Here is a 14461-nt window from a genome sequence, read left to right as displayed (position 1 = left end):
CACAAATATCCAAGTCTGACCAGCAGCACTGCAGATATACTCAGAAAAATTCTTTTCAATCGAGGTCAGCTCATGGGATCAAACCCGGCGCCTCTCGGTGATAGGCAGAAGCTTAATGTCCGAGCGAAACGATCGACCTGGAGTCACAAACCAAGGTCTGGCCAGCAGAAACCAGTAGGATTTGAACCCGTGGCCACTCTGTTCAAAGCATTATATGCTAACCATATTCTGCCGGTTAAATAAAATTAAAAAAAAAACTGTAGATGATTGGATCCGACCGAGAATGGTACCATTACTTTCTATATTGTATTGTTTATTTATTTAAATATTATTCATTAGGTGTACTAATTCCTCAAGATATAATCGGTATAAAATCTGTGAAATCGAATGCAAAATTTATACTGGTCATAGAAAAAGATGCAATATTTCAAAAACTTTTGGACGAAGGAGCTTTGGATCGCTTGAAACCGTTCATAATGATAACTGTTATTATTACACGTATTTCACACATTTCATTGTGATATTTTTGATTATAATATATATATTTCTGATTTAAGGGTAAAGGATATCCTGATATAAACACTAGATTGATGCTGAAATTGCTCGTCGACTCTTTAAAAATTCCACCGTTGGCTCTGGTAGATGGTGATCCTTACGGAATAGAAATCATGTGCACATATCGCTTTGGATCATTGGTAGAGTTTATCATGCCGACTGTTTTTGTTATATGTTTGCTAATTTTGTAATTGTATAAACATTTGTTGATTGGTTTAGGCGACGGCTCACTTGGCAAGCAAGCTGGCCGTGCCGTCTCTACGATGGTTGGGCATTCATCCATCAGATATTGCAAAATTGAGTTCACCGAGTTTGCCACTGTCTTCGAAGGATGTCAGCAAATGCAAAGATCTGATGGATCGGCCGTATTGTCTTCCCGGATCGGCGCTCGCTTCTCAAATACAAATTTTGCTGGATCAAAATCAAAAGGCCGAGATCGAAGGCATCGGCACAATGTCTCAGGCTTATTTGACTGATAGATATATCCCGCACAAAATATGTGCCAAAGATTTAATTTAATTTATTATATATGTACAAATATGCTGTGTAGTTTCACATTATTTTATTGTAGAAATGATTTATGTTGAATATAGATGTCTCCATTTTTTTCAACTGGGTTTTGCAACTTCTTAATGGTTCAACGTTGATGTTCTAGATGTCGGTAAATCCTGGTGGATATTTATTTGATTTTAAAAATAATAAACAATAGCTCACTTCAGAAAATAAACTGGCTTAATTATTCATTTATATTACTATAATTAATACATAAAAATAATAATAACAGTTGGTGATTGACGTGACTTGACAGATTATTCCAGATTGAAAATTTTAATTTGTGTCTGTCTTTTGTTTGTTGTTGATTTTGTATATTATAAAATTTATGTAAATGCCCTAAATTTGAATAAATGAATAGTTCAGAGTATCCATATTTTTACATTAATATGTTATATAAATATTCCTTTATTCGCAATTTAATATATATTTAAAGGAAAGATATTGGGAAGTAATAATTAAATGGCCAGTTATTTTTGAATAAATGGTTCTTTAGTAGCATTTTCGAAAATTTTGTGATCATAGTAATGGATAAAAATTAACTACTTATTGTTTATAATATTTTTTGACCGACTATAGTCAAGCAGCTAGTGACCGATAATATAACTTACTGATCGTCTATTTACTCATCAAATCAAACGTTGCTACCGATGAAATCAATCAAAGCTGCTGACCAAATAAATAAAAGGCTAATCATATTATTTTAAATCATTATATGTATTCATAAAATCAAGGTACAAACAAAACTGCTCCCATTTATTGAGTTATTTTTTTATATATGTATATATATTTACCACAATGTCATTATGGGCTGCCCCAGAGCGAGACCTATTGTATTAAACTTAAACTTGTACATATGTAAATTTATAAATTTTAAATTTGTAATCATATTCAAATAGTGGTGACAAATTGTATATATTATAGAAAGGTTTTGGCAATTTTGATGAGGAACGAATTCAACAATGAAATCAGATAAATTGGCAAACTCTGATAGGAAACGATCGACTTGGAGTGACAAATATCCAAGTCTGACCAACAGTACTGTAGAAATACTCCAAATAAATTCATTTAAATTAAAGTCAACCCAGAGCTTGATCCCGGGAACTACTCGGTGGTTAGCATTATCGCAATCACCAAACTATACTGCTGGCTTTTGAAGCAATACCTAAACAATATTTTAACTTTAATTCATACCAGGAAGGCCTAACGGGCAACCCCAATGCGCCTTCCTTGCTAGAAACATTTTACATTTGATACAAATATTATCAGTATTATACAAAGTACATATCAATTAACATCCAGAGCTGGGTTTTGAAGCAATACCTAAAGAATATTTTAACTTTAATTCATACCAGGAAGGCCTAGAAGGCAACCCCAATGCGCCTTCCTTGCCAGAAACATTGTACATTTGATACAAATATTATTAGTATTATACAAAGTACATATCAATTAACATCCAGAGACATTTACGGTCAAATTTGTAAATTTGCAGCATTTTAAACAATTCAGCGAAATTTAGTAAATAAGTATCAATCCAAAGAGACATTTACGGTCAAATTAGTAAATTTGCAGCATTTTATACAATTTAGCAAAATTCAAAATTGCTGAAAACTAGAAAATGAGTAAGGTTACCAATTTGTTGGAACCATTTCAATGAAAATCAGATAAATTGGCAAACTCTGATAGGAAACGATCGACCTGGAGTCACAAACCAAGGTCTGTCCAACAGAAACCACTGGGATTTGAACCCGTGACCACTCTGTTCAAAGCATTATATACTAACCACTAGTCTATTCTGCTGGTTATATAAAATAAGAAGCAGTCCCGAGTGTTGTTTTTAATTCTGATATTCACGTATTCACAAATATTTTCATGTATTTTTGAATAAGACACACACCAAACAAATTATACCACTCGTTCACTTTTTACATACCTACTTTATTACATATGTACCTCCTTTTTATTACATACTTCCTTTATTACATACCTCCTTTATTACATACCTCCTTTTTATTACATACTTCCTTTTTACATACCTCCTTTACAGTGGCGTGCGCTGAAATTCTCTCTCTTTTGTCGTACAGCCTTACTTAATGTGCACAAACAGGATACAAGAGGAACAGCCTGTTCCTCTTGTATCCTGCTCGTGCACATTAAGTAAGGCTGCACGACAAAAAGAGAGAGAATTTCAGCGCACGCCACTGCTCCTTTACGTTTTTACATACCTCCTTTACGTTTCACTTACGATTACAATTCAGGAAAAAGTTTGCCTCTTATCCGACCGTTTTCATACTTTGCCACATTGCTCATTTTGGTCATCAATATATGTAAGTAAATGGATACTCCGCCATTACGATAGAGATAAAATATCGTTTAAGAAGCGTTTCAAGATCGAAAATTTTTAATCTCGGTGACGTCTCGTAGTCATTAATTCTATACATAGATGGCGGTAGTAAAATAAAATTATTGGTATTTTTATTCAAAATAATTCTATATACCCAGTGCTATTCAAAATTGTTATTTATTTATATATAATTTTAGCTATTAGCTAATTTACAAAAAAAATAACTTATATCTAAAATTCTATATTTATGTTCATAAAATAAAACAATTGAAATCGATTGTATAACAATTTATTGAAAACATTTTTGTATGCGTGTCATATATAATTTATACAATTCTAGTATTATACAAAACCAAAACACTTAACGTTGATAAATAATGCTAACAAAGCTAACTGCACAATCTTAATAAATTGATCTAATTATTAGTTTTGGTGTTTTAAACTTTATCATATCAGTAAAACTCACCGTCGAACCTTCACCCATCCACATTAAATTCTCTCGGACTGAGGACTATAAAATCAAATCGATTACAATGTCATATTCGTCATATACACTAATACATTAATTTACAGCGTTGAATAATATTAAAAAAACAAAATACAATGTACCATATTATATATAAGTAGATTTTGAAGTTGGTTCTAAAATTAAATACATACATTGGTGTCATTTTGAAAGATTGACATGATTCAAGTCTATTGTTAGAGTGTCGGTGGGGGAAAAAAAAGAGGAGATACAAGAGTATACAAGTAGAATCTAAGCGTTTGTATTCCTCGTTACAACAATCATCTAACCATCGATACAATATCTACTAAAAATCAACAATCCCTTAATGCTTACACATATTGTATGTCTGATAAAACAAATTACACCTGACTTATGTGTAAGTAAACGTTATAAATCTTAACCGATGTCTATATAATAGTAAATTAACATGTTTACCCCGCTAGTATATGTTTTTTGTTACCAGTTATGTATGTAGAATAATTAATCAATATGTTTTTAAATTTGTTTACTTTAGTAGTGTCAATAATCAGCTGAATTCATAACTACACAGCTAACAACTATCTATCAAGGCAAAAGTTTTGATTTATTTTTAAACAACCATATGATTTCGACAGCGGTCACCGCCATTTGCTACTTATCATTAGTACAATACAATAATTCAATAATTGTAGTTATAATCTCGGCATTTTATATTCAGCACAAAGCGCATTATTTATTACATTTTTTTGTTATAATATAAACGATAGACTTTTTCAATGATGCACATACATAAGTAACCGAATACGTTTCAAACAAACTATAACGATGATCATACAAATAAATGATATAATAGGGGCATTTTTAATACGCGTCAAATAACGTTTGTTTTTTGCGACAAACATACCCTGTCCATTTTCAATTCATTTGACTCTACATATACATATAATATCAGAGAATCGTTTTACCCATTTTTTTTTTTGTTTGTTTTGTTTTTGTCTTCACTTAGGCAGTACAGTACAGTATACTCCCTATAATATCTTAAATTTGTATACATATATATAATAGTTAAACAAGAATATTTCAATATATAATAGATTAAGATCAATATAAGTTATAAATTAAGATTGTCTAGTTTGTTTTACAAGCTTGTAAATTTGTCGAAACTCAACGGTATTAAAATTAAATCACCGAGTATGATGTGATTCAACAACAGATACACTTTAAATATGTTTTTTAATTTCCAAATCTGATCTACAGCCGTTCAATAATAAAGTCCGAAGTAATATGATCTGATTAATTGCATCAGATGTGTGATCATTATAACCGATATACAATAAAAAAGTATATACCAAAGGAAAGTTTTATTTATATTATATGTATAATACAGCCATCGTTCGAGTGAGAGTGTATTTCTTTTAATGTTTAATTATAATTACTTACTATTGTTATAAAGGAAATAATATATTAAGTTATTTAAGGCGTCGATGTTATGGAAGTTTTCGTCTAGCTGTTCGAGTCAATTTTTCAACACGTTAGCTGCTTAAGGCCGTTCTTTTATATGTAGTTTACTTCAATCGCGGACTATTATATTATATTCAATCACGTATGCGTTTTATTTACATAGCGACACTAATCTACAGGTCCGATAATTAATCTTCTGGCAGTGAAAATATCAGCTAACGTGTTTTCAGTATCAAATTTCAGTTTTTTGGAATTACAATTACAATATTTTACACAAACATTTTCTGCACAGTAAAAAAAAACACACACACACTTTAACTTAAGCATGGAGACAATAATAATAAACAATGATAGTTTTCAACAATGAAATGTTAAATTGATAATAATTTATGTAGGATACAAAATCACATATTTTGGTATTGTCTGTTTTGTATAAAAACTTATCATTGAAAATACAATACGATTATAATTAAAATGTATGTATAAGTATATCAATGGCTCATTTACAATAGTGATAGTGATATATCAAAGCCTTCGAAATATAACAAATAAAGTGGTATAAATGCTGAAAGTTGTTCAATGTAAAATAAAATATATTAAAATATGTAAGAAGTGGATGATTTAATACAGGTTTTTCATTACAAATTGAGCCTTTTTCATTTCAAATTCACACTTTTTCATTTCAAATTAAACCTTTTTCATTTCAAATTGACCGTTTTTCAATTTCAATTTGATATTTGAAATGAAAAAGAATATTTGAAATGAAAAGTGATAATGATATCAAAGCCTTCAAAATATAACGAATAAAGTGATACAAATTCCGAATGGTGTTCAATGTAAAATAAAATATATTAAATTATGTAAGAAGTGGATGATTTAATACAGTTTTTTCATTCCAAATTGACCCTCTACATTTCAAATTGACCCTCTTCATTTCAAATTGAACCTTTTTCATTTCAAATTAAACGTTTTTCATTTCAAATTGACCGCTTTTCAATATCAATTTGATATTTGAAATGGAAAAGGGTCAATTTGAACTGAAAAATGGTCAATTTGAAATGAAAAGTGACAATAATATCAAAGCCAAAAAAAGTTGTTTAATGTAAAATAAAATATATTGAATTATGTAAGAAGTGGATGTAATTTAATACAGGTTTTTCATTCCCAATTGAGCCTTTTTCATTTCAAATTGACCGCTTTTGAATGTCAATTTGATATTTGAAATGAAAAAGGGTCAATTTGAAATGAAAACTGATAATGATATTAAAGCCTTCAAAATATAGCAGATAAAGTGATACAAATTCCGAAAGGTGTTCAATGTAAAGTAAAATATATTAAATTATATAAGAAGTCGATGATTTAATTTCCCAATTGAGTCTTTTTCATTTCAAATTGACCATTTTTCAATTTAAATTAAATCTTTTTCATTTCAAATTGACCGCTTTTCAATGTCAATTTGAAATAAATAAAACAAAAGAGCCTTGTAAAAAGGGTTAATTTAAAACGAAAAAGGGTCAATTTGAAAAGGAAAAAGGGTCGATTTGGAATGAAAAACCTATTTTTATTTAACACAATAAAATTCACCAGTTGTAAATGATCCATTGAAGTTACATATATCAACAAACACATTTCAATTGATTAATTTTTACATTAAATAATAAAAAATACAATTCGCAAAGAATTGTCAATTGACTGTTTTGTCATGTATGCACGCACAATCGTGAGTGTTTTTTATTTATTTATTATTATTTTAGTCATAACTAAACGACTTACTGAGTACACTGGGCACTTAAACATGTTCATTAAACTAATCACCATTTCAATTTTATTTGTACAAAATAGAATACAAATACATTGACAATATAGTATTTACAAATCAGTTAATAGAGTATTGTAACTTATGTATTTTACTTAACGTATTTAATTCTTAATTCTTGTGTTTTTTTTTTTTTTAATATATTTTCTTAAGGGCTTGAATTGTCAATGCAAAAGGAAGTTTCAATATAAGCTCGAAATATTATAAATAAGCTATGCATTTCTATAGATGGCTAATTTTCAAATCAATGCATACTATTTACTGATACTACATATTTTTTAATTTTATATCTGATTCAATACTTTTTAGGCAATCGAATGCCCGATTTTTAAGAATATCATTGAAATAATTTCAATACAAAATTTGGAAATATATTTCAATTATCTATGTTTTATTTTTAATTTATTTTATTTTATGATGATATTGTAGATCGATCGTTGATGAAAACTCAAAGTTAAGGCTTTTTTTGTCGTCATGAGAAAATTTTTGCAAAGCAATCAAACAAAATAGAATTAGTCAGTCACGAGTACTTAAATGGAATATATGCTAATTAACGTTGAAAAAATATTGAGGGTGTCGGGGATGAAATTTGTACATTGTATATTACCGAATCAAGTGCAATGTAACATTCACGATGTATTAAATAAATTTTTAGATTATGCTTACTTGTTAAATCTAAAGAATATTATGATTAGCGTTTTGTAATAGCTATCAGTGTTTTTTTTTGGCCGCTCTTGATCGAAATGATTTCTAAGGATTTTTTTTTAAATTTAGTAATATACATTAAAGGCATTATAGTGCAGAGATAAAAGGCCTCCCGGTTACAAAATTATCACCCAGCGGTCCTTAGAATGTAATTCTATGGACTGTCTTTATGTGTGTCTTAAGTTTTACAATAAAATTTGGAACGTCTTAAATGTGAATAATTTTAATAAGAAGATAAATATATCACGCTGTTATTCAAGCATAAAAAGATTCTTACACAATGAAGCCAACACAAATACAAAAAATCAACCGTCAAATATTTCGATATCAATCGATGTAGAGATTAAAGAGATTTATGATTTAATTCAAGCATTTTAAATACACATGTATCTGTACATTTGTGATATATGATATATAAGAATTTGCAATTTATTATACTATCTAATGTCGTCCTTTATTTTATTCGAGATTAGTTATATAAAAAAAAAATGATTATTTGGACTGATCTCGAATTTAACATATTCAAATTTTACTTTTTGTATGAGAAATACATACATAGTTGAAGTAATCACATAAAACTAATGTATGAATTTAAATCAAATTTGACCAATTTTTTACTGCTCTTCAATGAGTTCTTATAAAATTGTCTATTAATTAAAATTACATTATATATATATTATTATTTCTGTAGAAACGATTTTAAGATTAAAAACTGATCAGTCCGAATACAGTTTACATAATTTATGTTAGATTTGAATCCATACATATTATGTACAATACACAATGTAATGTAAATATTATAAAATGTTTTAATAACTTTTATTTTTTACATCACACATACATAGTTCAAACACGTGAAAATATATAATTTATAAAGATGTATTAATGAAAATCGAAATATTGGCATTTCAAACCCAATATTGTTAATTTATAATACTTATAATTACGAATTAAACTTACGAAAATCTTATATATTTACAATGGTTTCATCACTAGAGCTCAATTAATACATATATATCAACGTATATTATATTCGAGAGACATAAAAAAAGTAACAATTTTCACGTTAGTCAACAAACTTAAAGTATGAAATGATTTTATTTGAATTTACATATCTGGGGAGGAACTGAGATTTTAATGAGCATTCAAAACTATTTAAAATAAATAAAGAACATAGCAATTACACATTTAGAGTCTGACTAGTCAAATTAAATGTAACGAAGTAACGGAAAAATCAAGAACAATAAAGAGTATACAATTTTTTTTTATTAAATTGAATTCATTGAATTCAAATATGTGATGTATAAATTAAGCTCACAGAAAACAAAAAGCACCGATTTAATTTTATATCTTACAATATGATTTAGGTCGTAATTATGTTTAATATTAATCAACAATGTAATCCATAATAATTTGACGAATGAAAGACTTGTGTGATTTTTCACAATGTTCACTTACGTTTAAATAAACAGTACATTAAATTAAAGTACCTATGTATTATGTATATTATATACAGCGATAAGATGCACTAGATCTGAGCTCTGACTAGTCTCACCGGTGAATTCTTCTCGGTGTTTCGTTTAAAAATCGATCAACTGAACTCGGGGTTTTCTTGTTTTATCACTTAACGGTTCAAATGCACACATGAATGAACGTCGAAATAAACTTTTAACTAGATTTTTATATATATATATTATAACTTGCCACTAGTTTCAATCGAACATGAGACATCTGCTAACAAGATACCATGACAGGCTACAAGCTCACCGACAAAACACTCCATATACAACACAATCATATTTACGCATTTTTATCCTAATTACATACTAAATGACACATTTTATACGAAGGACTTTTGTTGTAAACACTTATACGAAAAAATAACAATTACTTGCACCATGAGAGATTGTAATTTGATTAATGAGAAAAGGAAAACATGTCCAAGCAACCGTCGGCGTGATTTATCTGTCGGGTGGAGCTGGCTTCGTATCGTCGGGATCCAAACTTAGACACTCTCTCAAGTAGTCCTCCATCGATCGATACACATGCTCAATAACGCCAACCAAATAATGATCTTCATCCGCATAACTCTGGAAAAATAACGCAGATTTACTTTTCAAAGCGCCTTTCTTAAGACAATATACCTATATTCAGTTATCGTTGCTACCTGATATCTAAATATGACTCCAGCATCGGCTAAAGCTTTCGCTAGAGCTATTCCGTGTTGCAGGGGTGCACTGAGATCAGCCAGTCCGTGCAACAGGTACAAGGAGTGTGAAGGCACATTGCGTGCACGCTGCGTTGCATCGGCTTCTACGTATCCCTTATAATTATCATTCGGCAATCCCAAGATACGCTCCGTAAACGCTGAGTCTACAATACATCATTAAAATAAAACAAACGTATCATTCAATAGACGGCAATATACAAAAGTGATGCACTCACTGTAGTACAACCAATCGGTTATCGGTGAGACGGCAATTCCGCACTTGAAGATATTTTGTTGTGAACCCAACAGCATGGATGTAACATATCCACCATAGCCCCAGCCCCATACACCTACTCTAGTCTCATCCAAGAATTTTAAAGTGTCTAAGAGATATCTGAAACATTGTTGTATAAAAAATTAAGAATTTTGATTGTTTATTGATTAATTTATTGAAAAATTCTGATCATTGTGCCATTATATAGAACCAGAATCATATATACATATAAATAATGTTGTGCCCGATGACATATCATTACATGGGTGTTGGCATATTAAGTTATTAAATAAAAAAAAATTAGAAGAAATGTGTGGTCGGTAATTTGTTCGATCCCCACGCGGTCTAATTTTTTTCATATACCTTTTAAATATATTTAATTTAATATTTATATTTAATTGTTTAATATGAAAAAAAAATTTAAAACTACCTCCATATAAACAATATAAAACACCGATAGAAAAATGAATTAATTAAATAAATTTTCAATAGATGGCGGTTCTCTACTAAGCGGAAACGGGTTTGGTGCAAACGATCGACAAGCGCCAGACAGACTGAACCACAGATTAACTTGATGGCTGCTTTAATCGCAATTCTTGACTTCACGAATGATAGATTGCACATCAGATGACGAGTAACCTTTCGATGTGCACAGATGCAATTATTAAAATGGTAATAATTAATATTGAGTTGGATCTTTCTGGCGAGTTTAATAAGGCAAAATTCTGAACTAAAGTATCAGAAGCACAGAACGTATACAGGGTAGGTGTGTCGGGACTTCGGGGAGATTTCACTTAGTGTAAGTGCGAGCAGTGCGCACGCATAAGGTACACATCTCGTTAATCTGTGGTTCAGTCTGTCTGGCACTTGTCTATCGTTTGCACCGCATCGAGTGGAAACATTGGTAGCAAAGAGTATATATAGAAGTTTTTTTTCTTTTGTTATTGTATTCGTATATACGTTTTGGCAGTGGTTTATGTATGTATGAATGTCGAATCGAAACGACTATAATAGTACGGCTAGCGTTATCTCAGACAGACACACACACACAGACGGAATAGCGTTATTATATATATGATAACGCTATTCAGTGTATGTGTGAGATAACGCTCGCCGTACTATAATAGTCATTTCGATTCGACATATGTACGTCACAGTTAAAACACTGCCAACAAAACGTACGAATATAATAACAGATCAACAATAAACTACTATATATACTGTTTTCTACCAATGTTTCCTCTAGGAAATTAGTCTCTGAGCATTTAGCGCCATCTTTTGAAAATGTATTTAATTAATTTTTCTATCAGTGTATTATATTGTTTATATGTAGGTAGGTAGGTAATTTTTACCATTTTTTTTTTCATATTAAATATAAATATTAAATCAAATATATTTAAAAGGTATTTGAAAAAAATACGACCTGATACATTTCTTTTAATTTTTTTTTATTTAATAACTTAATATGCCAATACTCATGCAATGATATTTCATCGGGTACAACACTAGTACAGAGTCAAATAAAAATCAAAGCGGATATAAAATAAAACATAGCAAATGAATGCTATGCATTCCACAGCACCAACATTTTAAAGTACCAGCTGGCAGTGCAAAAGATCACCTTCGAGGCCCAAATGACCCAGTATAACATTTTATAAGAAGCAACCAATATCGGTTTGTACCTAATAACGATTATTTGATCATTGACTTCTACGCTGCCAAGACGTCTGTTGAAAGCTCGTCTACCCTGGCCGGCAGCTCCTCTGACGTCTAGTTGTACGTATACCACGTCATTGTGGGAAGACATATAAGCGCCCCAGTCGACGGAGAACTTTTCTGATACTTGAGAACTACCCGGTCTGCCGTCTCTGTAACATACAGCATAACAAAGTTAAATTTGGTATAGATTACAAGTACGAGCATATCAAACAACAAAACGTAAATGGGATTTTAAAATGAATTAGCTCGAAATATTGGTATTCGTTTTACAAATGAAAGAAATATTCATTTGAACGCATTCCAATGTTTGTAAATATTGGTGGTATTGGCAGCCGCATGCTAAACAACATCAAAAAAATAGTACAAAATACTATTAAATCTATGTTGGGGAATAAAAGGTAGCAGATTTTAAATCTAACAATTAAATTGAAGAAATGTTTGGCTTAGTATAAATTATTTTACTAAAGAATAGTCTTAAATTTGTTATAAAAAATGTATAAAAGTCCAAAATTTAGATTAAAGCTAAAAATATTCTTTGTAAAAAGGCAGCGGCTTCCCAATCATGATTTATTAAAACAACTCACCGCACTGTATAAAACAAACTTTTTCGTACTAAAATATCCACATGCAAGAAGCTATTATTAGTTATATGTTTTTATGATTGAATATATTTTTATGCATTCCAACAAAAAATTTTTTTTTTTGAAATCTTAAAAATATTATATTCGTATACAGACAAAACTGATTTTTTTTATGAAAATAGGATTTGATAACGTATGCCCAACTGGAGAAGTCAATGGAATTCAAGCAACACCTATAGGACACTTGTACATTCTGCAAAAATATATATAAAATATTAATAGTTATTTGAGGGAAAAATTATTAAATTTTTTGACGTACAACACTTTTTTTATATAGGCGGGGGAGAACACATTTTTTATATAGGGGGGGAGGACACAATTTTGTTTTGCGGAGCGTCCTGTTTTGAGTCCTGGAAAATATGGTCATCCTACCATATGTGCAAAATGTGCAATGCACGCGGGCGGCTGAATTCGGGGGGCGGCTGTATAACCGCGAGGATTATAAAATCGATGTAACTACTCAATGGCTTTCAATCCATAGAAGCTCGGATTATTTATATTTTGAGCAGAGGGTTCGTTAACCCTTTGAGTGCTGACGTCTTTTCTGTTAAAAGCCCGCCACACTGAAAATTTCGCCAACATTTCCAACTAGAATTATTTAAAAATCCAATAGAAAGCAGCTATAAAAAAATTATCTAATCCAAACAAACCCTAAATAACTACCGCCGAGGATTTCGAGTCTTGTAAAGCTGTGCTTAGACTCTCTAATACATCTTGCAACAATATAAAATAAACAAAAGAAGTCTATTAATTAATGTATTTTTCCAAAACTAGTTTCATCTTCTTCATTGTTGTTAAAATGTAATGCTCACAGTCTACATAAATGCCAAGCCACAATCTTAAATACTCAGCATTTAGGAATTTTCATCGGGAAATTCCGCTATGGTTATAAATTCAGAAATTCCGGGGTAAACCAGTCTTTATAAACATTGATATAGATTACACGACTCATGTTCAATGCATTTTTTTCAATGCTACCTAGAGAGGCTTAGTGGGTAGTATTCTTGATTACTTTTGTACATGCTCAAAATATAACGCCTAACGACGTTTTTCAGGCCCATGGACTTGTTGGCAAAACGCCGATCGGCGTTGGTCAGCATTCAATGGGTTAATGAACGAATATACCAGTAACACTCAAGATGACTTACACTTGAACAAGCACCGGAAACGCTGCATCGCGCAACTCCTCTCTCCAACTGGGAGGTAGCAGCAGAAGCACCTGGGCTTTGCAACCACCAGGAAGAGGTACTTCGAAGGAGCGTCTCGTGGGCAACGCCAACTCCCTCAGACGAGGCTCACTACGCGCTCTGGCATCCCACAGCAGTCTCCTCAGACGATGGGTCCGAGCAGCATGGACACCAGCAATCGGAAGTCCGGGTCCATCGCACTGCAACACGTAGTGGCCATTTCCGACCTTGGGCGCTGCTGGCGACACCAAAGCCGCAAAATGGCTACAATTGGTATACTCTCTACGAGCCCACGGAGCACCACTGATACTCCCACCTCCTCCACTCACACCCCATTGACACGTCACACAGTGAGGCTCTGTCCGACGAGGATCCTCATTCACAGGATCTCGCACCACATACAAATGCTGCTGACCCGGCTTCTTCTCTTGAGTACCTGCAAGCAATAGTGGGAAATATTAGTGTTAACTCCAGTTTCAGTTAATTCAAACACATTTTCGCATATATTTCG

At 31.3% G+C, this 14461-nt stretch overlaps 2 protein-coding genes across 2 annotated transcripts in view; one reads left to right on the top strand and one right to left on the bottom strand.

The window, feature by feature from the left end:
• The window catches only part of mei-W68 (meiotic W68), a 106195-nt gene extending 105121 nt beyond the window's left edge, over positions 1 to 1074 (top strand). The window contains exons 7-9 of the mRNA XM_077444928.1: positions 340 to 485; positions 558 to 695; positions 775 to 1074. Coding sequence (XP_077301054.1) covers positions 340 to 485; positions 558 to 695; positions 775 to 1074 — 584 coding nt within the window. The remainder of the gene's footprint in view (positions 1 to 339; positions 486 to 557; positions 696 to 774) is intronic.
• Positions 1075 to 9881: 8807 nt separating this feature from the next.
• The window catches only part of LOC143921270 (inactive dipeptidyl peptidase 10), a 57284-nt gene continuing 52704 nt past the window's right edge, over positions 9882 to 14461 (bottom strand). Inside the window, exons 11-15 of the mRNA XM_077444499.1 lie at positions 13912 to 14386; positions 12086 to 12271; positions 10366 to 10523; positions 10088 to 10293; positions 9882 to 10010 (exon numbers count right to left, since the gene is read on the bottom strand). Coding sequence (XP_077300625.1) covers positions 9882 to 10010; positions 10088 to 10293; positions 10366 to 10523; positions 12086 to 12271; positions 13912 to 14386 — 1154 coding nt within the window. The remainder of the gene's footprint in view (positions 10011 to 10087; positions 10294 to 10365; positions 10524 to 12085; positions 12272 to 13911; positions 14387 to 14461) is intronic.

This window comes from Arctopsyche grandis, chromosome 13, assembly GCF_051622035.1.
Source record: "Arctopsyche grandis isolate Sample6627 chromosome 13, ASM5162203v2, whole genome shotgun sequence".
NCBI lineage: Eukaryota > Metazoa > Arthropoda > Insecta > Trichoptera > Hydropsychidae > Arctopsyche > Arctopsyche grandis.
The sequence above is the reverse complement of the archived record's forward strand: the minus strand, read 5'-3'. Positions and strand labels throughout refer to the sequence as shown.